At 53.6% G+C, this 25057-nt stretch overlaps 2 protein-coding genes across 6 annotated transcripts in view; one reads left to right on the top strand and one right to left on the bottom strand.

Annotated features, from left to right (window-relative positions):
• MCF2 (MCF.2 cell line derived transforming sequence) overlaps positions 1-7927 on the top strand; it is a 50157-nt gene extending 42230 nt beyond the window's left edge. For 3 of the 5 annotated variants that reach the window (XM_058032459.1, XM_058032461.1, XM_058032464.1), the window contains 6 exons: positions 159-225; positions 967-1058; positions 1132-1244; positions 1495-1607; positions 3002-3102; positions 3347-5954. In XM_058032459.1, coding sequence (XP_057888442.1) covers positions 159-225; positions 967-1058; positions 1132-1244; positions 1495-1607; positions 3002-3102; positions 3347-3399 — 539 coding nt within the window. In that variant the 3' untranslated portion in view covers positions 3400-5954. Of the gene's footprint in view, positions 1-158; positions 226-966; positions 1059-1131; positions 1245-1494; positions 1608-3001; positions 3103-3346; positions 5955-6726 lie in introns of those variants that run through there. The other 2 variants (XM_058032460.1, XM_058032462.1) reach the window with 2 other exon arrangements.
• A 1345-nt stretch (positions 7928-9272) lies between these two features.
• On the bottom strand, positions 9273-20376 carry F9 (coagulation factor IX). Its single transcript, XM_058032779.1, has 8 exons — positions 20310-20376; positions 18598-18761; positions 18229-18253; positions 16315-16428; positions 14182-14310; positions 12542-12789; positions 11917-12040; positions 9273-10033 (listed from the first exon to the last, which is right to left on the bottom strand). The coding sequence occupies exons 1-8, from the start codon at positions 20374-20376 to the stop codon at positions 9486-9488; spliced, it is 1419 nt and encodes a 472-aa protein (XP_057888762.1). The 3' UTR covers positions 9273-9485.
• Positions 20377-25057: the final 4681 nt, after the last annotated feature.

Here is a 25057-nt window from a genome sequence, read left to right as displayed (position 1 = left end):
CAATCATCATTAACTCTGTGCTTTGCAAGAGCCCATAGGTCTGTGTTCCTCTGAGCAGAAGCCAGTGGGGTTGTACCAAAGGTCCCATTTTTAAAGCAATGCTCCAGGTATGAGAGCTGCAGTAGAGAACTGGATTGAAGCTGTGTTTGCCCTTGCAGCAGGGGAGAAGCAGCAGCCTGGCTCGTGCTCGGAGCAGCTCCCACTCTCCTCGCAGCTGGGGGACAGGTGAGTGCTGGGGCTGGGCCGTGCTGGGCTGGGCCGGGCTGGGCTGGGCCGGGCTGGGCTGGGCTGGGAGCAGCTCCCACTCTCCTCGCAGCTGGGGGACAGGTGAGTGCTGGGCTGGGCTGTGCTGGGCCGGGCTGGGCTGGGCAGAGCAGAGCAGAGCTGGGCCATGCTGGGCTGGACTGGGAGCAGCTCCCACTCTCCTCGCAGCTGGGGGACAGGTGAGTGCCAGGCTAGGCCTGGGCCTGGGCCTGGGCTGGGCTGGGCAGAGCAGAGCAGAGCTGGGCCATGCTGGGCTGGGCTGGGAGCAGCTCCCACTCTCCTCCCAGCTGGGGGACGGGTGAGGCCTGGCCTGGCCTGGCCTGGCCTGCTGCTGGCCCTGGCCCTCTGTCTGTCCCGGGGAGGGGACAGCAGGGCTGTGCCTCTGCTCCCCCTTGGGTGCCAGTGGCCTGGGAACAGGGTCTGCAGGGACATCCTCGAGCCTGGCAGCTCAGCTGAGCTGCAGCCCCTCTGCAGATGGAGCGGAGCAGAGACAGGGCTCTACTGCAGCAGCTTCCTTCCCCTCCCAAAAAGATTGGGGACTGGGCACTAAGTCCTTAATCTTCACAGAAACATACACTGAGAGTTCAAACATACACTGAGAGGTACCAGGGTTACTTCTGCTCCTGTTTGACAAACCCTCGTGGGGTTGGTGCTCACTGGGGAGGTAAAGCTGGGACTGATTCTGTCCTTTTGCCCCCTCAGGAAGCAGCAGAGAGCCTCCATCAGCTCGGAGGAGAACGACTCGGAGCGCACCAGCCCGGTGCTGCTGTCCCCCCAGAGCAAACCCCACAGAGGTAGGGCCCCTTTCCCCCCTCCGCGGGGCCTCCCTGGGGCTGCTGGCCCAGGCTGAGCCCCGGTGTGTTGCAGGCTGGCCGGGAATGTCCCAGTCCCTGGAGATCTGCGAGGGGCTGGAGGAGTGGGCGGGCCAGCAGGAGCTGTCCAACTGCTCGGACACCGAGGAGGAGGAGGGCACCCAGCTGGTAGGTGATGGGACACCCTGGGGGCTCACTCTGCCTGTTCTCCTCACTGACAATGCTTGCGTCTTGGCCACGGCCCTCAGAAATTCAATATCTCAGTGCGGGCAATGAGAGGATGTCTCAGCCAGAGTTTCTTGAATAATTCTGATTCAGGTAGCTGGTAGGGCTCTGCCACGTTCCCTGCAGCAGTCAGACTCACAGCTGCATGGTACACAGTGCAGCTAAATAATGCAAGTTTTTCTCTCTACCACAGTCTCCAGGAAAATACAAAGCCCTTGCAGACTGCAAGAGGAGAGGATCAGAGGACCTGCTGGTGAAAAACGGGGATGAAATTCAGCTCTTGCATGAAGATGGTGAGGGACAGTGGTAGGTACTTCAGGATTGCTTTGCCTTATCTGCAAGAGCCTGCAGGGCAGTCCCTTCAAATGTCACTTGCCTGGTGATACAATCATGCAGCTCCTGGCTGAGCTCTAGGCCATTCCAGAGAGTGGAGAATTCATTCTCCTGCCAAGACCAGAGCCATCCCCACTGGCATAGCCTGGGGAAACGAGTCAGGGCTCCCCTGGCCGTGGGTCTCTGCCTGACCTGGGTTCTCCCAACACCTTCACAGCCTCTCTTGCCATGCTGTCCCCACTTCAGATGGTGCTTCCCTCTGTCCATCCAGCTCAGCTCCAGGCTGTGTCCCTCTGGGGGTTGACAGCCCCAGTGAGTGGCTGCAGGGTGTTTGCCTCCCTCAGTCAGCTCTAGGAGTGTTCCCTACACTGGGGATGGCTGCAGACTGTTTCTGTTGTGTGTAAAGCTGTAAAGGCTCGCAAGGGAACCCCTCAGGGCTGGGAGCATCCCCTGGGAGCCCCCCTGGGCCTGCTGGACCACCCTGGTCTGGAGGCAGCCTGCCCCTCCTGAGGCTTACAGCAGTTTGGCTGAGGCTTCTGCTCTTCCCTTTGCAGGATGGTTCTGAGCAGCTCTCAGCCAGCCCAGGGTCTCAGCAGAGGGAGCCCAGGGTGCCAAAGTCCTGTTTGGGGTGTGAGAAGGGTGATGTTGGCAGGAACCTGGGTCAGGTTTGTGCAGGATGCACAGATGTCAATGCCCATGCAGGATTCCTGGCTGAGAGCTACAGCCCCTGCACTTCAAGGGAAATCAGAACAGGTTAAAATAGAATATTTCAATTGCAGGGGATCTGCAAGGATCATCTAGCCCCACTGCACTTTGAAGAATTCAGTTTGTTGCTAGCCAAAGCAGATGCAAAGCATCTCGCATTTGCTGAAAGTTCACCTCTCCTGGGGGCTCCAGCCAGTGCCATCAGAGATTTCTCACACCAAGCTTTCTGTTAGCACAAATTTCACTGCATGAGTGAGACAGAGGGTTGTCACTTGTGAGCATGAGTATTTCCAGCTGCCTAATCTTGGCTTGAATTCACTTACAGTACCCTGACTAAAATCATCCTACCAGCCTAAATGGCAGAGGAGTGAGAAAAATAATTGTCCTTGACTCCTTCAGTAGCCAGTTTTCCTGAGCTGGCATCTCTGGAGGTCTTGGGCAGGATGACTTGAGAGGGAGTCCTGTCTACAGAGGTGTAGGCTTTTTTAATTAGGTTCCTAAATTGAGGTGGGAGGAATGCTTTAAGCACATGGCCAGGCCCTGTTAAAATGCTTCCCTGCTTGGGGTAAATTGCTGCTTGGACCCCAGCTGTGGGGAGCATGCCCTCACCAAACTGCTCTGGGTGCGTTGGCTTCCGTTCCTAATGCTGCTGTCATCCCAAGGCTGGTGAAGAACCTCAACAGAAGGAAAGAAGGCTGGATCCCTGTGCACAGTCTGCAGATTGTGGTCGGGGACTGCAGGTTTCGGAATGCCAAAGTTGCAGGTATTTGATAGCACGCCTAGCAGAAATATCCCTTAGCTCAAACCAGGTCTTTTAAGCCATTTGCATTACACTTGATCTACTAAACCTGGCTGCTTATGCCTCTGCTGGAGTAATAGGAAAACAAGCAGCTATCCCAAAAAGCCTGCAAAAGTAGTAAATTAAGCTTTTTTGGTTGTTTGTTTGTTTAAGATGTTTCTGAGACTTTAGGCACGACTAAATTAAAACCAAGCATTTAAAAACGTAGATTTCATTGCAAGAGCACTGGGTAGAAGACCGGGGAGAAGAGACGGAGTCTGACCAGGGATTCCAGGACTGTTTTCCTCCTCCCTGCTGTAGCTCACACCTCCTGTGGAGCAGGAGGTACCTAAGCCAAATCTCCTGCTGCTGCTAAAGACATCGAGGCCTGACCCCAGCCCTCTAAGGCAATACTTCCTCCCCGCTGCCCTCACTGCTGCCTGCTGGTCAATCCACCCTAGAGAAAGTTCGTTATAAACAGGTTTCAGCCAAAGGCTTGGAGTTCTCATTTTCTAGCTGTAACTGTACATAGCAATAGACAGGGAAGCATAAGAGATGACACAAGAAAATGCCTTAAGAGCAGCCTGTTGCCCTTGCCATGTCACTGCTCCATGTGTTGCCTCATCACCACACTGTCCTCAGCAAATGGGACACCAGGGCTGGAGGTGGAACAGCTCAGGAAGCCCACACAGACTTAGTCCATTGAAAAAAAAAATTAAAATTTACTAGCTATTACTGTATGAAGCAAAACTTGAAAGGAGATTTCTATTTTAAAAATTCTTTTTGTCAGAATCTGTTTTTTTGATGAAGGTGAAGGAAGCCATCTGAAAGGCTCAGAATTCCAGTCAGCTCTTGATGGTTTTTTGGTGTATTTCAGTGAAATCCTTCCTCTGCAGGAAGGTATGTTTTATCCCCGTTGTTGCAGGGCACACAAATCTCAAGGTTGAAGGTTTGCTGATTTTCTGTAAGGGGTAGTTTGCTAACCACTGTTCAGGGTTTACTGGCACCCTGCAGTTGTGGCTCTCTTGATCTTCTCTCCATGTATACCTACCCCATCTCACCAGGTCCTATGCAGGAGTTTCCACCTGAGGATGCGTCTCAAAAAAGGTGCTGGGAAACTTTGAACCCTGGTTTGCATTGTCAGTGGTGATGTCCCCAAAAACCTAGAGACTGCCAGCTCTGCACTGGTTTATAAAGTTGCTGAGTACAAAGTGAGGGGAATTTCATGGGGTGAAACCACAGAAATGAGTGCCACACCCCTGCCCAGGTACCCCAGAGCTGTGTCCCAGGCTCTGAGAGCACTGGGGCTCTGTTTTCCATGTGGAGGTAACTGTTCTCTTTGCTGTTTCTGCTGGTGCTTGCAGTCCCAAGGCACGATTCTGACCTTGCACACACCAGGAAATGCTGGGGGATGATGTGGGATGTTCTCCTGCTATTTCCTAGAGCTGTTCCTAGAGCTTTCCAGCACTGTGTCCTTACAGCCACAAGCAACTTGCACTCTGAAAATTGATTTTCATGCAGTTCTTCTGCACTCAGCAATTGCCTTTACCCTGGGCTGGTCCCTTCACCCTGCAGTGACTCTGGGCTGGGCTCTTTGCTGCTGCTGCAGGAGATGGAGCTCTTGCTCCAGCCAGCAGAGATCAGGCAGCCAGGCAGGGCAGGAGCAGCCTCGGATCCCTCCCTGAGCTGCCTGTGCTGAGCTGCTGCTTTGCATGCCAGCAGGGTAAACCCGATTAACACTGTGGGACCCCCGGGGGCTTGGGGAGTGCTGGAGTCACTTCAGGGCTAGGGGCAGAGGCACTTTGGCATTTGTGGAGGCAGGGCCTGTGTTACTGCTCAGCTCCAGGTTCCCCTAATTAAAACTCTGTGTCCAGTCACAGAATTTCACAGCAGAATTCACACAAATCTGGGGTTTGGGATTTTTGTCAGGGCAAAGCCTTTAGCTGAATAGAATAAATGGTTCCCTTACCTTCACATTTCCCCCTTGATTTATCCTGTGGCCCACCACAGGATGGCTGATAGCTGCATGCCCACTGGCTGTTCCTCTCCCCTCCTGCTAATGATTCCAGTGTTGAGCCAATGCAGATCATCATGAAGTTCCAGGGAACTCTTTGCTGTCCATTTTAAGTGAGCAGAGGGGTATTTGGTCAATGCTTCACTTCCCAGCTTTGCAAATCCACGGTCCTCTTGTAAATCTTGGCCTGGACATGAGCCATGAGTTCCCTGGGAGGAAGGTGGCTGGCTTGGAGAGCATTTTGGAAATGAGTTTTCCTTCTGCTGTGCCTCTAGCTGTAAGTTTTGAGATTAGTCCTTGCTGCTTCCTTCCAGACAGATTTATTCTCTCTGCTCTGCAAACCCATGGTGGATTTTTTAATGTGCATGATGAAGGAGCAGTTTTGTATTGCAGGTGGTAACATGCAGAGCTCTAAATGAAGAATATTTGGAGAGAGCTGTGCCCAGAAGGAGCAATACTCAGAATGTACTGCTGCTGAGGCTCACCCCTGTGTTGGGGTTTCAGCTGCCTTGCAGGTGGTCAGGCACTGCCTGGTTAACTGGCTTGGCTTTTCCATGAATTAACATGGGGATGCAGGATTATCTCCTCATGTCAGGGAGGGTTGGGGCTCCAGCACTGCAGTCCCAACTCCCTTCTGCCCTGGAGCAGGAGAGAAAGCATTTCTGCATGTCCCTTGGTGTGCCAGGGTCACAGTGGGCAGCACTGGCAGGTCTGTGCCAGTGAGGAGGAGGAGGAAGGTCTCACCTCTCAGCTGCACTGCAGCACCAAGAACCAGGTTCCCTTTGAGCTCTCTTCCTTCCAGGGCACAGGCTCCTGTTCCATGTGCCAGACCCTTTCCTAGTTTATTTAACATCCTGCTTGCCAAATCCTCTCCCCCAAGCCTCAGGGGGTCCCCTGTGCCTGCTCTCCATGCCATAAAGCTGAGCAGAGGTTTCCCCAGCTGGCAGTGCCTGAAGGACTGAGCTTGCATGTCCTGTGCCCCTTGGACTGGGATTGTCCTGTGCCTCCTGGACAATCCCTGGGGATTCTCTGTGCCCCTGGCCACCCTGGACCTGCCTGTGGCAGGCTATTCCTGCCTGTGGCTCCAGCTTTGGCAGGCTGCTGTGCCGTGTTGGCAGGAAGGTGCCAGCTGTGCCCACGCTCTGGCTGCAGTGCCACCACAGCTGGCAGCTGCAGCACAGCTCCTTCCCTGCCCCTCACTCCCTTCAGTGACTGCAGCCACAGGCTCTTGTGTCCACACAGGGTCCCTTAGAGGCAATGCTGACTTTTTTAGCCTTTGAAGCATAAAGCAGGTCTCTCCTGCGCCCTGCAGCTCTTTAGTAACCCAGAAACCATCTCCAGCCTGACAACATAAAGAGCCCAGAGAAGATTTCAGCTGGCCTTGCTGTGATAATGAAGTGATAGGTGATGGAAATGAGTCAAACCCTGTGGTCCTGCCTTAGTCAAGGCTCTCACTGAAGCCAGTGGGAGGTCAGCTTTTAGGGAGAAATGCATTTGGTTTTTTCTGTTATACAAATGTTACATGATTACAGGGAACAATGTCTTTCTTGGAATCAGATGCTTTAATATTAACACCATTCTCCATTACTTTATAGATGCTGCCCTGTGTAACACCAGGAAGTTTAGTTCCCCTTGAACTGAGGGTGAACTAGCAGCATCCCATTTTCGATGCTCTTGGGAAGCTTTCAGCTCAGTGTTACAGAGAAATAGCACAGTAGTTGGAGCTGTCCTGTCCTGTTCATCACATTCACAGACCTCCACAGCCTCATCTGCACTGAGTGGGACCGGGGTCCTAAGCAGCTTCTCATGCTCATAAAGGAAGCCATTCTCTGCTCTTTGGTTTTGTTTGCCTGTGGAAGTGATGGTATTTTATTCATTTTCCTGCTGTTTTTCCATGACATACATCATGTTTCATCAGAGAAGTACTCTACAGTTTCCTGACACTTTGTTTAGATGCTTGAAATCTCCTCTGCAGGTTGAAGTAGGTTTTGCCTACATACTAGCTGACAAGTGTTGAAGTTGCAAACAAGAGTTGAGTTTTGGTAAACCAAAAAGAAAAAAAAACCAAACCAAGAAGCTTATGTCCTGCTTAATTGATTTTATGGGTGGATTTTTCTTAACTATCTGCTTCAGCTGTGTGAATGTAATGTTCTGTAAGAGCATCATCTGGCTGACTCCACGTGAGGAAGCAATAACACTAAAGATCCTCTTTTTGCACTTAGGGTCTGACTCCAGCCCACTGCAGTCAGCCTCCCTGATCTCAGTGGGGTCTGGGTCAGCTCAAACTGACACCTCAGGGTTGTCACCAATCACTTAGGGTCCCAAAGCGTCCCAGGGCTGAAACCTGTATCTAGCAAGTGTTGAAGTTTACATTAATGTATGTACCTTTGGAACACGTGCCATAAATCCCAGCTAAATGTCCATGTTTGCACTAAGGATGTTCTTGTGATAAGACTTTTTCAGTATCTTTAACAATAATGTATCTACTGAATTTTTGAGAAGGGAGAATGAATGTGGAAGACTGATAATTTAATTTTGTGTTTTGTTGTTTAGTTTTGCTTTTGTAGAACATAGGTAGGTACAGGTGGTTTGAACTTTTGAGCAGATGTGTGCAAAGAGCACCTGAGCGTGTGGAGAGCAGGTTAATGGTGTGCATGCAGTAGTGAGTTTGCTCTGCCCCAGCCAAAGGAAATGTTTATTCCATGGACTAAAGGGGGACCTTTATGATCTGACTTTGATTTGTGAGCTGGTCCTTAGGCACAGGTTCAGTCAGGACGTGCTGGGTTTGTTTTGTGCCTGTTGGAGCAGTCGCTGAGCTGTGGCTGGGCTCCCCAGCCCCCAGTGGCTGCTCCCCCAGGGCTGGGTGACCCTGAGCCCCTCAGAGCCAGGCCCAGCTGAGTCTGAGCTGAGCAGCCCCAGAGCCAGCACATCCCTGTCCTTCACTGGAGCCACAGTGCAGCCACTGCAGCTCTGTTCCTCTGCTTCCCAGTCAGTCACAATGCACTCATGAGGTGGGAAAGTCTTAATTACTGTTGGGGCTCTTTCTAGTGGTTACAATTCTTGTGCTAACAATACACATTTTGAGGTACAATGTAAATATTTGTCTGAAACACAGCACACATTGCATATTGAATGATTTTAATCTTTTTTGTCTTCCATAGTTTTAAATCTAAGCTTTTATTAATTTATGAGGTTGATAAGTTCAGCAAATCTGAATGTACAGTCTGAGGTTTTTAACATTTGAAACTTTGCACACATGGTATGTTCCCCTGAGTATGCTGTTGAACTAGGCTCTCCATGTATATGTATAAATTACAGTAGAGAATTTTCTCTGACTGCAAGTTTAAATGAACTATATTGTATATGTACCTGTAAAAATGTGTTAAATCTATATTTAAAGATTAAAACTTGTTAAATAAATCCATCTGAGAATATGCAATTCTGTTCAAATATACATCTGCTATAATTCCAGAGGGAAAAAAAAAGTGCTCACAGTGTTGGTTTTATTTCATTTCCTTGGAACAACTTAAAACCTTCTTACATGCATTTTGATTTTAAGGTAAGCAGTGGCAGATGATCCAATTAGTTTCTTGCTGGATGCAGTGGCAATGAGAGTGGCAGAGGCACCTTTGCACTCATAGTGAAGTCTGCACTAGCAGCTGCTGACAGCCTGCCCTGGCTCAGGGTGTCCCCAATGTCCCCTGGACCCATCCCAGCACAGCTCAGGGTGTCCCCAGTGTCCCCTGGACCCATCCCAGCAGGGTCAGGGTGTCCCCAGTGTCCCCTGCACCCATCCCAGCAGGGTCAGGGTGTCCCCAGTGTCCCCTGCACCCATCCCAGCAGGGTCAGGGTGTCCCCAGCCTCTGCTCCATGTGAAAACCTCTGTTTGGGAGCGCTGTGGCTGCACTGCTGTGTGTGTTCACCTCCCTCGTGGGCTCCTGGGGTGCTGCTGGGGCACCAGTGCCTGCTGGGCTTCCCTTGCCCACAGTGCTGTGTGCCAGCTGTGGGCAGTGCTGGTGCCACACTGGCCTGGGACGTGTGTGATCCATTCCCCTGCTGATTCACCAACCCCTGCATTTGGAATTTGGGGACTAACACCACCCCAGCAGTGCCAGTGCATTAAAAAATGCAGCCGTGGGTCATTAAAAGGCTTTTTATTTCCTTATTACCACATTTTCATTGCATTCTCTCAACTACTTCCTTCCAAGAGCAGAAGTTATTTCATCCAGAAACGTTTATTGAAATGCCACGGTCTCTCAAAGCCACGGGGATTGCCAAGGTCCCTCTCCACATCCCCAGTCCATCCTCCCGCGCGGTGCAGCCTCCCCAGCAGGGCTCAGCGCTCCTCCCGGCCTCAGGGGAGCTTGGTGGTTTGCTTGATCCACTTGACGTACTTGGAGACCCTGGTGTAGATGCCGTACTTGCCGGGCAGGGCGCACTCCTCGCCCCAGCTGGTGATGCCCGTGAGGAACCAGGTGCCCTCGATCTCGGTGGTGTAGGGGCCCCCGCTGTCCCCCTCGCACGTGTCCCTGCCGCCGGTGGGGAACCCCGCGCAGAACATGTTCTGCAGGATGCTGGTGGAGGTGCTCTTCAGGCAGGTGGGCCGGTCCACGAAGGGCACCCTGAGCACCTGCAGCGTGGTGGCGGCGCGGCCGCGGAACAGCACCGTGCCCCAGCCGCTGACGGTGCCCACGCCCTGCTTCAGGAGGGTGTTGGTGAACTCGCGGCTGCCCAGGCACACGGGCGTCACGTAGCTGTTGAAGGTGAGCGGCCGCTCCAGCTCCAGCAGGGCGATGTCGTTGTGGTACTCGTTGATGGAGGCGTTGTACGTGGGGTGCGGCAGCAGCCTCACCACCTTGCGCAGCTGCTCCGTGTGGTCATCGCTCCGGACGTCGTGTTCACCTGCACAGAGCGGCGGGGCTGGGTGCCCGGGCAGCGCCAGGGACCGTGCCCTGCTGGTGCCAGCCCGTGCCGGTCCAGCCCAGGGGCTGCACCAGGGACTGTGCCCTGCTGGTGCCAGCCTGTGCCGCTCCAGCCCAGAGGCTGCAGAGGGCTGTGGCAGCGCCAGGGACTGTGCCCTGCTGGTGCCAGCCTGTGCCAGTCCAGCCCAGGGGCTGCAGAGGGCTGTGGCAGCGCCAGGGATTGTGCCCTGCTGGTGCCAGCCTGTGCCAGTCCAGCCCAGGGGCTGCGCCAGGGACCGTGCCCTGCCGGAGCCAGCCCTGTGCCACTCCAGCCCAGGGGCTGCACCAGGGACTGTGCCCTGCTGGTGCCAGCCCGTGCCAGTGCCACTCCAGCCCAGCCCAGAGGGCTGAGCCCTCAGGTGCCTCTGAGGATATTCTGGCCAGGCTGCTGGCTCCTCATCAGAGGCACCTGCAGGTTCCCTCATGTCTCAGGCCCCTGGCACAACCCAGCTGTGACACTGGGCACACACCATCCAGCCAGGCAGCAAAGATGCAGATGCTTTTGCCAGAGCTAGCAGCAAAGTGGCTGTTCTGGGGATTTAGCACCCTCAGAGAGAGGTAAGGGGATGTCACCCTTGCAGCAAAGGGGGCAGAACTCACTGATGAAAAATGCTGGTCTAAAATAAATAAGGTATTAGTGAAAAGAAACCTTAACCTCCCCTTTCTAAACGCCCAGAGCCACGGGGCATGATGGGGTGCGGGAAGGCAGCGGTGCCACCGCTGATGCTCACAGGTGCCCCTGTGCCTGCCCGAGGCTCAGCTGCTCTCGGCCGCTGCCGGCAGCCGCGGGGTGCTGCGATGGCAGTGCGGGATGCTGCGGGGTGCTGCGATGGCAGTGCGGGGTGCTGCGGGGTGCTGCGATGGCAGTGCGGGGTGCTGCGATGGCAGTGCGGGATGCTGCGGGGTGCTGCGATGGCAGTGCGGGATGCCGTGATGGCAGTGCGGGATGCCGTGATCGCGGTGCAGGATGCTGTGATCGTAGTGCCAGCACCTGCGGGATGCTCTGATCGCGGTGCCAGCACCTGCGGGATGCCGTGATCGCGGTGCGGGATGCTGTGATCGCAGCCTGTGACCCCGCCTTGTGTAACAGGTGGGGAGAGGCAGGGCAGAGCTCGGGTGGGTGAAGGGGCAGCACCTGGGGCCGCTTCCCCCGCGGGCTGAGCAGCATTAAGGACATTAAGGATGGCGTTTGCCGGGCGCCGTCCCGCAGCCGTCCCGGAACCGGCGGCACCGAGCATCACCTGCGGAGCCGGTACGGAGCCAGCCTGAGGTGAGCGGGTGCTGCGGGCTCGGTGGGCTCGGTGGGCACGGTGGGAATGGCAGCTTCCTCCCTCCCTCCCTCCCTCCCTCCCAGGCTGTTCCTACAGCCTAAACGTGGGGGAGACTTCCAGCTGGCTTTTCTTACGTTAGAGGTGCTTGCTATTGCTGGGGACCTGAAAATGTGATTCAGGGATGAAAGTGGAGAAACAAAGAAGTGTAGGGGAGGGGAAGGCTTCTTCCAGCGGGCTTTAAAGCTGCCTGGATGAGCCCCTGGCTCAGGTGAGCTCGCCCATGGCCAGGCTGATGTGTGCTCGCACTGTGGCCATGGCACCAAGGCAGACCCGGCTCAGTGCTCCTGCCAGAGGTGCTGGCACCTGCAGGACCAGGCTGCTGAAGGGCTGTAGGTTCAGCTGGGGCCTCTGTGCCCCCAGCAGCCCATGTCACACCCCACAGCAGCTCGAGTCAGGCCCCACAGCAGTTCGTGTCCTGCTGCTGCCCCTCACTGTGCTCTGTGCCCTGTGCCCTGCCGTATGCCCATCCCTCCCCGCGTGCCCAGGGGCTCACCTGCCACAGCAGTGAGGTTGTGGGTGAACTCTGGCTTCAGGCAGTGTGCTGCTGTCACCAGCCACTTCTCGTTGAGGATGGTGGCGCCGCAGAAGCCCTCGCCTTGGCTGTTCACCAGCAGAACCTGTGGGAGCAGGGCAAATCTCACTCTGGGGTTTGGGTAAGCCTGGAGCAGCAGAAGGTGGCCCTGGTCACAGCTGGGGGCTGGAACTGGGTGATCTTTAAGGTTCCTTCCAACCCAAACTGTTGGGTGATTCTATGATCTGATGGAGCCAAAAAATGAGTTGCATTGCTCCTTGCAAAACTCCCTTCCCTCCCAGCTTACTTTTGGCACATTCATGGACCACCAGGCAATCTGCTGCTGTAGCTCAACCCTCTGTGCCCCACTGGGTAAAGCTGCTGTGACTGTGACTTGTGGCTTTCTTTGCCAGAGGAAAGCCTGATGCAGGAAAGTTTTGTTGCTGTTTCTATCCACATAGAAGTGTGTGTGGGAAGGAGCTGCGCTCCTGTTGGCCCTGAGGCTGTTGCCGGCCTAACCCCAGAGGCAGGCTCTGGGTGTCCAAAGGCAGGATGCTCTGTGCTCAGAAGGGCTGCTGGGCTCCCAGAAGGTTTGCAAAGGCTGTACCTGCCAGGGCACCTCTCCCTTCATGCTGTCCGAGCCGCCAACAACGCGTGTGCCCGTCCTGAGCACGGGCGTGATCCTGGCGGGGGCTGCGGTGCTGCTGCTCTCCGTGGTGTTGTCCTGGCCCTCCTCGGGGCCCTGCCCCTCCTCGGGCTCCTCGCCCGTGCTGTTCCAGTGCTCAAAGGTGTTCATGGAGCGCGTCAGCTTCCTCTGGGCCTCGGGAGCCGTGATCCTCCCGCAGGGGAACGGCACTGCAGAGGAAGGGACACGCTGGGGGTGGCTGTGGCACACCCTAGAGCCACCAGAGGGGAGGGAGCAGGGAAACCCTCACCTCAGCAGGGTTTGGGTACCAGCTCAGGGCTGTGGGCTCAGCATCGGCACCCTGTGCCTGTGCCTTGGAGCCCCAGTGTGAGGGATATGGAAACACAGCAAAAGCATTGATTGTTTCTGGGCTTTGGAAATGACATCTGAGCAGCTTCAAAAGTGAAAAAGTTTGTGTGGAGCACCTGTGCCTGATGGCCGGGGCAGCTGTGCCTGCCCTTGGCAGGATGTGTGCCGCATACCTGGAATCCTGTGCTGGGCACTTCCAGAGCAGTGACCCCAGAGCAATGAACAGCCAGGGCAGGAAATAACAGCTGCCAATTGTACAGATAATCCTGCTTGGCACCAAGGTGAGGAAAACGTTAATAAACTCTTCCTAGAGTTGAATGTTTCCTCTGTTAATGAAGAACTCATCTGCAGGCTCGTTTCACACGAGCTCTTCCCGTTGCTCTCCCACGCAGCGTGTGCTGAATTCCTGCTGGTGGTGGCAGTCAAAATAGTAAATAGCACCAGGCATTGTCTTTCATCTGAAAAGCTCTCAGAAGCACTGAGCAAACAAACATTAGTGTAAAATCAGATGTGAGTGTGGCCTACTGAGACTTCATCCTTTATTTTTAAACAGCTCACTTTAGGGACAGGACTCAAACGAGTGTTGAGTGATGGAAAGTGGTACCTGCAGGCTCTGCCTATGAAAGGAAGGTCTCAGAGCCAACAAAACAAAGCTTTTGCAGGAAGGACAATCACCCAACCTGAAAGACAATCTTCTTGCTAACTGTAAACCTTTCTGGTCCAGTGAAAGTGATACAGCATTGTTGGGCAACACAGGATGAGATCCTGTGTTCACAGGACGAGAGTCTCTGTTCACAGGATTCCCAGCCCAGGATCCTTCCCAGACTGACTGCTGGCTGCCAGCCCTTTCAGGAGGTCGCTGCTCCCTGGGGCAGCTGACAGAGCTGCCCTGTGCAGGTGCCTGCATGTGAGCTTGGGTGTGCAACCTGCTGCAGTCAGTTAGAAATGTCATAGCATCAAATGGTAAACTGGCTTCAGATGGCAAAATGTTTATCTGCTCAGTCTCTTCTCTGCCATATGTGCTTCTGAGATGCTCGTGCCCAGTTAATTTGCTGTGCTGGGGTGGGTCTGCATGTGTCAGTGTGTTTATAGGTATTGTCATGGTCTAGGAGCAGGGTAGAGCTGGGGAGCACAAGGAGAACCTGCTATTCTTTAGCCCTTTGTGAAGCTGCAGCCTCAAGCTCTGCACTAAATCCAGGACAAGGCCTTGAAAACTTGAACCCAAACCTCTTAAAAGCAGTTTAAAAGCTCACCTGCAGGTTCACAGGCCTTTCCATCTTCATGCAGTTTATAGCCAGGGGCACAGGAGCACACAACCTTCTGTGGGGGCTGATGACTGCAGAAGTGCTTGCAGCCTCCATTTTTGATAGCACAGGTGAAGTCTGAAAGAAATGAAAATGAAACTGTGAGAGCTCTCTGGAAACCCAGCTGGTCAGAGATCTGCTGAGATGGGGGGTTTGGGCTCAGTAAAGGGGAACTTTAACTCCACTCCTATTCCCCCCCAGTGGCTGACGCAGCCTGTGGAAAGCAGGTGGTTTGTGAGGAGCTGGGCAGGCAGGGCAGTCCCGTTCCTCTGGGGCTCACAGTGCAGGGCAGCCCCATCCCTGCTCACAGTTCAGGAGCACTGGGCAGGTGGAGGAGCTCACAGAGCCCCACAGAGCCCTGTCACAGCCTCCAACAAGCGTGCTGGCTGAAATTTGGCACCTGACCCTACAGGACTCTTGCAAATATTTGGTGACAAGCCACGTGATTTCCCCACTCTTGTGCTTTTGGCAGTGGGGGAGAACACCCTGGATAGACTGGAACACCCTGGATAGACAGGAACACCGTGTATAGACTGGAACACCCTGGATAGACTGGAGCAGCCCCCCGGATAGACTGGAACACCCTGTATAGACTGGAACACCCTGTATAAACCGGAGCAATGCCCAGGCACAGCCAGGTTTCCATCCCCTGCACCAGCCCTCACACCTCAGGGGGCAGCACCTTGGAGCTGGGGAACCCAAACCTGCAGAGGCCCCTGCAATTCCCAGGGAGTTTTCAAATAACTTCAGAGCAGATTAACTCCACTCCCACTTCCTCAAGGACACCTCCCTTCCTGTAGCCATTTTAATGCCATCATTTACTATTTTTACAGAGCTCTTCTTCACGCCTCACTTCCAGCTCTATTTTTGCTCCTCACTTCCCCAAGAAATCTGCAATGAGACTATTTAAATTTGATGCAACTTTGAAATGCTCTTTTTAACGTATACTCCTCTCTTGCCAGAGCAGAAATACAACTAGAAAGAGAATCTTTTATTAGTGCAGTGAGTCTAGCACATTATGTGAGTTGCACAGCCCCTGATTATATTATAAGAGCTGAATATCCCTCTTGCTTAAATTATCAGCTGTTTGGTTTTCACAGACTCCTCAACCCATCAGGAAAATATTTGCCTTTTATTTGCCTCCAGAATCAAGGTTGCTGCTGATAATTGTAATTATGAATTAAGCAGAGTGCCATTGAGGGGAAGTCAGGATAGTCCTGCCCTGCCCAGCACCTGCTGCTCAGCCTGGCGTGAGGAAGGGGAGTGGGAGAATGGGGGCTCCATGGGGTCTGTGGGAGAGTGGGGGCTCCATGGGGGTCTGTGGGAGAGTGGGGGCTCCATGGGGTCTGTGGGAGAATGGAGGCTCCATGGGGTCTGTGGGAGAGTGGGGGTTCCATGGGGTCTGTGGGAGAGTGGGGGCTCTGTGGGGTCTGTGGGGAACTCTGCCCTAAGCAGGCTGTCCCCGACTGAGCAGTCCCAGGCAGGTTTGTGCTTTTGGGACACAAAGGAAGGGCTCTGTGTCAACATTTGCCCTGGCAGCCACAGCAGGACAGCAGACCTTGAGCCTGAGTCTCCACTGAGCCCTGCCTAGGAGCAGGTGCCCAGCACGGGGGAGCTGGGGCTGCTCTGGGGGCTGGCCAGGGCCAGAGACAGCCCCTGCTGTCCCCAGGCATGTCCCCAGGGCCCTGCTGTCCCCAGGCTGTCCCCCTGCCATCCCCAGGGCCTGCTGTCCCCAGGCTGTCCCCCTGCCATCCCCAGTGCCTGCTGTCCCCAGGCTGTCCCCAGGCTGTCCCCAGCCATGTCCCCAGGCTGTCCCCCTGCCATCCCCAGGGCCTGCTGTCCCCAGCCATGTCCCCAGGCTGTCCCAAGGCTGTCCCCCTGCCATCCCCAGTGCCTGCTGTCCCCAGGCTGTCCCCAGCCATGTCCCCAGGCTGTCCCCCTGCCATCCCAGGCCCAGCAGGCTGCATTTCCCCCTCCCTGGCTCCCAGCACAGCAGGGTGGGTGTCACCAGCCCCAGAGGGTGACCCTGACCCCAGGGGTCCCAGCAGAGCAGCAGGGCCCTGGGGCAGCCCTGGCACGTACCTATCTCACAGTTCTTGCCTTCATAGCCAGCTGGGCACCAGCACACGTAGGAATTGATCTGGTCCTTGCACTGGGCTCCGTTTTTGCACGGGTTGGGGTCGCACTGGTCCCCATCTTGGAGAGAGCACGGCAGAGTCAGAAAACACAGGGCTGACCCCCATCCCCGGGCTGAGAGCCCCCACAGCCCTGCCAGGGCCAGCACAGCTCCTGCCAGGGCTGGGGACAGCCAGGGCCCAGCAGCTGAGAACCAGGGCAGAGCACAGCAGGGCTGTGTCCCCAGGGCTGTGTCCCCTGTCCCCTGAGGGTCACCCTGCCCCTCTGCAGTCACCCTCCTGCAGCATCCCAGCAGGACCTCATGGCTTGGCCAAACGAGACAAATGCAGAGGCTTGCTCCTTCAGGAGTGCTTTGAGTTCCCAGCCTGGGCTGTTTGAACACTCAGGCTGCTCTGTGACAGTTTGGATCTGTGCACGGGAGTGTGGAGACCTGTCTGGTGTCAGGATTGAGAACCTCCCTGTTGCTCTCCCTTTCTCAGTCCTGCACTGTTACCTGCTCTAGATTTCTCCCCATGGGCCAGGGCTTTTATTTTCCCAGCTCTAGCTGAGAACCTGAGGCTTTAATGAAACCACTCACGGTGCAAAGTTGGGCATGTACAGCCTAGGAGAAGCAAATCAGGGATGTTAAACCATGGGGGATGTACAGCTCTGGAGAAGCAAATCGGGGATGTTAAACCATGGGGGATGTACAGCTCTGGAGAAGCAAATCAGGGATGTTAAACCATGGGGACGCCCTTGGAATGTTTGTGCCAAGGCATGGAGAACGGGCAGGGCCGAGCTGGGTTGGTGCCCTGAGAAGGGGCAGGACAGGGTGGCAGCCCAAGGGGCGTTCAGGAAAGGGCTGGACTGCAAAATGCAAACAGAACAAAATGGTTTGGGCTTGTCTGAGTCCTGCTGGAGCTCTGAGGCAGGGTGAGAACCCTGGGGCTGTGCAGGGCTGAGCTCCTGAGGGCTGCACAAACCAAAGCAGCAAACCAGGCACCCCAGATGACAGAGGAATAGATGGCATTCCTTATTTCTGATCAGCCAATTTGTTACAGTGGCGGGGAAACAAATGCAGTGTGGAGTTTCATCAGTTGTTTTTTCAGAGCACAGTCCTGCAATGCAAATGTAATGTTTTTATTTTATAGTCTGGACTGAGTAATCTGAATTATTTAAGGCTTTTTAGTGAGATGTTCTGGGCACTCTGCCAATCTGCCAAACAGTTCATTTATTGAAATGTCCTCAAAATTAGTTTCAGATGGTGTAGTGGGCATTGAAATCTTTTTGTTGAGGGACCAAGGAGTCGTTGGGGATGGAGGCTCAAAAGGAAGAAGTGGATGTGGAAAGAAAGCAGTGAAGTGAGGGTGTGAATTGCAAACAGCTGTTTGCTATGATCATGTTGAGGCTCCACTTTAATATGGCATTTCTAGGGATTCACGCTGTGCCTTCACAGGGCTGTGCCTTATCTGGAGATCTCTGCTGAGAACAGAGCATTTGCTGTTTGCTGAAGGGGTGTTAATTATTGCTGTGGTATTTTACTCTGTGGCACAGCTGAAACTGGAGCCAGAGCCTGACCTGGGCTCAATGAGATCCAGCACTCTGCCTGCACTGCTTTTGTTCAGTGAGGTTTTTCAAATTTGTTAGAAAAACCCCGCTTGAACAAATAAAATGCTAAGGCATCCTTTTTTCTTTGGCTTGCCATTTCTATACCAATGGGACAGACCCAGGCTGGGCACTGCAGGACTTGGAGTGCCAGGCTCTGATGGCTCTGCCCTGACAGTTCCTGGATGCTGGAGTACATTTGTTACAGACACATCAGGTCTTTATGCACTCAGACAGGAATATTAAGCATTAGAACATGAAGAAAGCAGCTCTTACCAACGTATGTTTGCCAAAACTGCATCTGCAAAGGGAAAAAAGAAAAAGTTTCCTTTGTTTTCTAATTTCTGGGTGTTGAGTGACTGAGGCAGTACCTGGATGGCTCCAAAGCTGAAGGGAAAGACTTGCAGGGAACCAGCAGCTCCATATCCCAGTGGTGACTGATGAAGCCTTTACAGCAGCTCCCCAGCCCAAGTGATGGAGCACAGAGGAGAACCTGCCGTGCCTGAGGCTGCCCTGGGCCCTGCAGGTTTTCTCCTGGCTGTTCCCCCTCCTGCCCCTCTGTGCCCCAGCTGGAGGGAGCAGGGTTAAGATTAGGGTTAGGGTTAGGGCTAGGTTAGGCTCAGGCTGGGGCACCATGGCACTCACCGTTTTCTCTTCGTTCTCAAACACCTCCCGGGCCTCCTCGTAGCTGCACTTCTCCTCGATGCACTCCCTCTCCAGGTTGCCAGGGATCACCTCCTCCAGGCGGTTGGAGTTGGCTCTGCGCTGCCTCTGCAGCACCGAGCTGGCCTCCCTGCTGCCCAGGAACACTGCAGGGCACAGGGCAGGGCTGCATGGGCTGCCAGGGCTCTGGCCTTCCAGAAAACGAGTCCCTCCAGGTGTGCAACCCCCACTGCCCATGGCCAGAGGCGGGCCCACACTGCCACTGGGATTTCTGCACTGAGGTTTCTTCATTGCCCCACCTCAGCCCCTTTGATCCAAAGGATCAAATCTGCACAGCCAAATGTCAAAATAGTCAATAGAAATGGCTGATGGCAAGAGGGTGATGGGGAGGGCTGAAGTTTGATGCTTAAAGTACCCCAAAGCAGATGGTGTGAGAGTCCCCCATCGCAGATGCACAGACTGGAATAAGCTGTTTGAGAGGGGGAAATAATGGCCTTTTCCATGCTGCTGCTGGTGAGCTCTTGTTTGGCCACAGAAACTGTCCTGCCCTGTGTGCCTGTGCTGGCCATTTGCCCCTGCAGGGCTCTGGGATCAGGGGCAATTCCTCCTCTCCTCCTCCTCATCCCTGCCCACAGCCCTGGGTGCCAGCATCTCCTGCAGGCAGGAGGGGACACGAGCCCTCCTCACCCCTGGGCCCCCTCCTCGGTGGTGTTGGTGCCCACCCTCCTCAGTGGGTGCCACTGCTGCCTTTACAGGCAATACTTGACTGGGGCTGAAGGCTGCAGGGTCACTCTGTGGGGTGACAGGAATGGCTCCTGGGGCTGGGGACCTCCTCACCCTGAGAATAACTCACACACCATCTGCCTGCTTCTGAGCCACCCCCTGAGGCAGGGACACAGGGCTCTAGGCAGCTGCTGGCAGGGCACACCTGTCCCATCCCCTGTATTTTACAGGGGCTACACCTGGTGAGGGGTGGAAAAATATGAGGTTCTGCTCACTTTTCACTGCTGAGCAAACATTTTGGAAAGAGCCTTTTTAAACCTGTTTCCAGCAAAGTTTAATGAAAGAAGAAAGGGCAGCCTTGCAGGAAACAGGGCTCACACTGGAGCAGCCTCTGCTGGAAGCGTTGCTGCTGCAGATAAATCAAAATCCTGCATTACTGTGTGTGATTGCCCACATCCATCAGCTGCTCTCTCCTGTCCCAGCCCTGGCTGCATCCCACGGCCCTTGTTAAAGCCACGCTGGGCTTGCCTTTAAACAACCCTGCAGTGGCAAATCCCAGGAGAGTTTATGGATGTGAGCACTTGTTTGCTCTCCAGGACAAAGTGATGGCACCAAAGAGGTGGGACTGTCACTCCCCCAGCAGCGCTCTCCCCTTTCCCCTTCTGTGTGTGCCTCCTAAGATGGCTGAATGGAGCTCTGAAAGCCTAAAGGTGCAAAAACCTAAGGAAAAATCCATTCTGAAAATGAATCCCTGCGACACATGCTGCATAAAATCAGCACAAAGCCATTATTTCGTTGCCCCAGCACAGAGCAGAGCTTTGAAAGGAGCAGAGCAATGCAGCAGCGCCTCTGAGCTGCTCTCCAGCACTGCCCGAGCTGTCACACTGCATCCAGGTGACAAACTGTGCCCAGCCCGAGTCTGTGGCACCTGTGCCCAAAACGGAAGGGTTTGCTGTTTGAGGTGCACCCACCTGTGTGTCCAGCAGCCAGGCAGGCTCCCAGCAGACATAAGCACAGCGTGAGGGGGCCCTTTGCCATCTTCTCCCTGGCCAGGCTCTGGCGGTGCGCGGGGCTGAGCTCAGGCAATGGTTCAAAGGGCAGCACTTGTTTGCTCGCTGCTCTGGGCAGCCCCGGGGTTAAGGTGGCCACTGCCCCCGTGCCCAGCACAGGCAGCTCTGCTCTGCCGCCCCAGGGCAGCCTGGGCTCCTGGCACGGGGGCATCACCCCTGGCAGGGGCTGGGATAGGGCTGGGATAGGGATGGGGCAGGAACAGGGACAGGGCTGTGCCCTCTGGACCTGCTGCTCTCCCCAAGCTGCAGCACCGCTCGTGCTCTGAGGCCACAGCAGCCCTGGGTGGCTGGTAAAGCTTCTCCTCGAGCTTATGACCCATAAATTCTACGCTCTCAGTCCAGAAAATGAGGACCATCCCTTTGGGAGGCACGGGGCACAGACATTGGTGGCTCATGGATTTGGGGTCGCCTCTGTGTGCAGCACGCACCCAGCAGGTGAAGAGGAGATGCTGAATATGAGTGGCAGCCTCGTGAGATCCCTCTTGTCTAGGTGGGAAAAAATCCCTCATCTTCCTTTTCTTGAGCAAACAAAAAGTCCTGAAACCTATAATTCATCTTGTTTCTTCTTGCTCCATTTGAAATGATCCTTATTCATCACTGACAGTAGCTTTTGTTATCAAATTTCTGTGCTTGATAAATGAGTTAGGATGAGGTAATGTGCTGTTGATGTAAATTGAATGCAAAGTGAAGAAGGTAATGATCGCCTCTCATTCTCTGTGCATGTGAAATGCAAATGTGAGAAAATAAATGGGGCTAAAATGCTGAAACAATACATCTCCTATCAACAAAGAGGAGTGGGGAGAATGGCTGCCATAACAAAGGATAATTAGAATCTCATTACTGTAAATATTTTACTTTAGAACTTAGGTCAGTCAAATCATTTTAGGTTTATGGTGCATATTTCTCGTGCAATAGTTTCTGCAGCATTATCGCCAATTAATCTTCACAGAGAATGCCATCATCACTAGAATAAGCACAGCTATTAATACAAATAATTTCTATTGTGTACTGCTGTTGCTGTCAACTTCTGGGGCACTAATTTGAAAGCAAAGTGCTTCTTTTTATTTATTTTGCAAACAAATCCTGAGAACTGTGATCCCTTTGGAGATGAAAGCTTTGTTGTCTGGGTGGGTGACATGGATCAGATCTGGATCTGTTCTGAGAACATTGGTGTTCAAGGAGTGTTTAAATAACACCCAGGTGATGTTCCTCCCTGTTGAATGGTTTGCTGTGGCCACGAGCTGTTTGTTGGGAGATGTCCCTTCCGGTGTGATATGTTTTTTATTGATCTATCCCATCTTTGTTGGCACTGCAGCATCCCCACATGTGCTGGGCTGGCAGGGCTGCAGGGCAGCTTGTTCCTGGCAGGGGCACCCCTCTGACCTGGGGCTGCTCCTCCTGCAGGGCAGCTCTGCTGCCAAGGAGATGAAACCTGTGAGCAGCCACAACCAGAAATATATTTCCATTCTAATCTGATAGATTTTTTTAAAAAATGTGCTCTGCCTGCACTGATCAATAATGTTAAACAGCCTGATGGCTTGAGATCTTGTTAAAGGATTGTTCATAATCTCCCTTGTCTCCAAATGCACTCTCTTAAGTGAAAAATCCTCATTCCAAACCTGAAGCAATTTGCCCTTGCCCTGTAGACAGCTGTGGTAAGAAATCTTTCCTTAACCAAGAGCAAACAAGCTATTTCTAAAAAAAACCCAAAAAGCCAGAACAGGGGAAGTAGTGCTTGATGTTTGTTTTTTCTTACTCTTCATGTCATGCCTTTGGAGTGGCTGGTTTGTCTGCAGCTCTGGATGTGGCAGTTCTGCAAGCACAAAGCACAGTCCCTGCCTTTCTCTGTAATGATTTACAGCCTGGAGAAAGTGCCAGCTCTGGGAAAAGTCTGTCAGACACCCAGGTGTGCCTGGCACAGAGATCAGTGAGTGCCCCAGGAGCCCTGCGAGGGATCAGCTTGGCAGGGCTGGATCTGACAGGAGCCCTCTCCTCTCCTCTCCTCTCCTCTCCTCTCCTCTCCTCTCCTCTCCTCTCCTCTCCTCTCCTCTCCTCTCCTCTCCTCTCCTCTCCTCTCCTCTCCTCTCCTCTCCTCTCCTCTCCTCTCCTCTCCTCTCCTCTCCTCTCCTCTCCTCTCCTCTCCTCTCCTCTCCTCTCCTCTCCTCTCCTCTCCTCTCCTCTCCTCTCCTCTCCTCTCCTCTCCTCTCCTCTCCTCTCCTCTCCTCTCCTCTCCCTTGTGAGTTGGGCACTTTTTCTCTGCTTTTCTGCCTCAGTAATTGTGCCAAGAAGAGGCTCCCTTGCTGAATTCCCTCTAGATCCATCCATTGCAGTTAGCACTTAGCTCCATGCCTCCCATTTCATTCTGGTTTTAATTAGACTCCTGAACAGGAGCACAGAGCAAACTCTGCTTTCATCTGGGAGGTCCTGTGGCTGTGAAATATTTACAGGAGGTAAGTAACTGTCAGAAAGTAAACAAGTGCCTGACTCCGCATGGGTGTAAAAGTGCTTTGAAATGGTCTCATTCAAATAAAAGCTCCTCACGTTGAGTGGCAGTAAGAGAACAGCAACACAGGCAAAAAATCCCCAATGCAGAAGACAAACACAATTACTAATTCATGGAGCAGCACGTTTCCCAGTAGCAGCTTTAGAATCTCTCCTTGCAGTTTGATTCAAAATAGGCCAGATTAAAGGGAAATCTGGATTTGGTTTGGTCATCATCTTTTCAGAGAGCAGAGCGCAAGCATGGGCAGCCACAGCGTGCTGCTGAAGCCTCTCTAAATTTAGAATCGCCCATCTCCACCTCAAAGCTGAGAAAGCAATGAAAGGGAGCTCAGCTGCTGCAGGTTTGGACAGGTCAGGAAGATCACCAGGCTCAAACTCGGTGTGCAGAGCAGGAGCTGAATTAAATAGAACTGAGAATCTGCCTTGCTGCTGTGCCTTGGCACGAGAGGACACAGCCCTGCCAGGCCAGGCACGTGTGGCACAGAGCTTGTCCTGCCCAGGCTGGTCCAGCTGGGCCTGATCCCTTCTCCTCTGGCAGGGAGCACTCACTGGGCCTTGCCTGGTGCCTCTTGGAGGAGGGAGGTGTCTCTCTCTTCCTCTCCTTTTCTGGTGACTAGAAAAGCAGCCTCAATTCACAGGTGTCATTACATCAAACTTTATTCTTGGGTAGCTCAGACTGGGGTGAAATGAGTCTGAACCAGCAGAGCCAGAGCTCCTGCACCTAACCCTGAGCTCAGGTAACAGCATTCAGTGCTCCTGTTCTCCGTTCAGTGCTCCTGTTCTGCATTCAGTGCTCCTGTTCTCCATTCAGTGCTCCTGATGTGCATTCAGTGCTCCTGCTCTGCATTCAGTGCCCTTCTTCTGCATTCAGTGCTCCTGTTCTGCATTCAGTGCTCCCGTTCTGCATTCAGTGCTCCTGTTGTGCATTCAGTGCTCCTGTTGTGCATTCAGTGCTCCTGTTCTGCATTCAGTGCTCCTGTTGTGCATTCAGTGCTCCTGTTGTGCATTCAGTGCTCCTCTTCTGCATTCAGTGCTCCTCTTCTGCATTCAGTGCTCCTGTTCTCCGTTCAGTGCTCCTGTTCTGCATTCAGTGCCCTTCTTCTGCATTCAGTGCTCCTGTTGTGCATTCAGTGCTCCTGTTCTGCATTCAGTGCCCTTCTTCTGCATTCAGTGCTCCTGTTCTGCATTCAGTGTTCCTGCTCTGCATTCAGTGCTCCTGTTCTGCATTCCATGCTCCTGTTCTGCATTCAGTGCTCCTGTTGTGCATTCAGTGCTCCTGTTGTGCATTCAGTGCTCCTGTTCTGCATTCAGTGCTCCTGTTCTGCATTCAGTGCTCCTGTTCTGCATTCAGTGCTCCTGATGTGCATTCAGTGCTCCTGCTCTGCATTCAGTGCTCCTGTTCTCCATTCAGTGCTCCTCTTCTCCATTCAGTGCTCCTGTATTGCATTCAGTGCTCCTGTTCTGCATTCAGTGCTCCTGTTGTGCATTCAGTGCTCCTGCTCTGCATTCAGTGCTCCTGTTCTCCATTCAGTGCTCCTGTTCTCCATTCAGTGCTCCTGTTCTGCATTCAGTGCTCCTGTATTGCATTCAGTGCTCCTCTTCTGCATTCAGTGCTCCTGTTGTGCATTCAGTGCTCCTGTTCTGCATTCAGTGTTCCTGTTCTCCATTCAGTGCTCCTGTTCTGCATTCAGTGCTCCTGCTCTCCATTCAGTGCTCCTGCTCTGCATTCAGTGCTCCTGTTGTGCATTCAGTGCTCCTGTTCTGCATTCAGTGCTCCTGCTCTCCATTCAGCGCTCCTGATGTGCATTCAGTGCTCCTGCTCTGCATTCAGTGCTCCTGTTCTGCATTCAGTGCTCCTGTTCTGCATTCAGTGCTCCTGATGTGCATTCAGTGCTCCTGCTCTGCATTCAGTGCTCCTGTTCTCCATTCAGTGCTCCTCTTCTCCATTCAGTGCTCCTGTATTGCATTCAGTGCTCCTGTTCTGCATTCAGTGCTCCTGTTGTGCATTCAGTGCTCCTGCTCTGCATTCAGTGCTCCTGTTCTCCATTCAGTGCTCCTGTTCTCCATTCAGTGCTCCTGTTCTGCATTCAGTGCTCCTGTATTGCATTCAGTGCTCCTCTTCTGCATTCAGTGCTCCTGTTGTGCAT

The sequence above is a fragment of the Melospiza georgiana genome, chromosome 12 (assembly GCF_028018845.1).
Source record: "Melospiza georgiana isolate bMelGeo1 chromosome 12, bMelGeo1.pri, whole genome shotgun sequence".
Classification (NCBI taxonomy): domain Eukaryota; kingdom Metazoa; phylum Chordata; class Aves; order Passeriformes; family Passerellidae; genus Melospiza; species Melospiza georgiana.
Note: the sequence above shows the minus strand (reverse complement) of the source record. Positions and strands in the feature narration are given on the sequence as shown.

What these genes read in the sequence shown, in the direction of transcription:
- F9 (XM_058032779.1), bottom strand. Translation starts at nt 20,376, where the DNA reads ATGGCAAAGGGCCCCCTCACGCTGTGCTTATGTCTGCTGGGAGCCTGC. An exon ending in CCTGGCTGCTGGACACACAG is followed by an intron (nt 18,762 to 20,309) that starts GTGGGTGCACCT and finishes TGTGCCCTGCAG; the next exon opens with TGTTCCTGGGCAGCAGGGAG. An exon ending in GTTTTGGCAAACATACGTTG is followed by an intron (nt 16,429 to 18,228) that starts GTAAGAGCTGCT and finishes GCTCTCTCCAAG; the next exon opens with ATGGGGACCAGTGCGACCCC.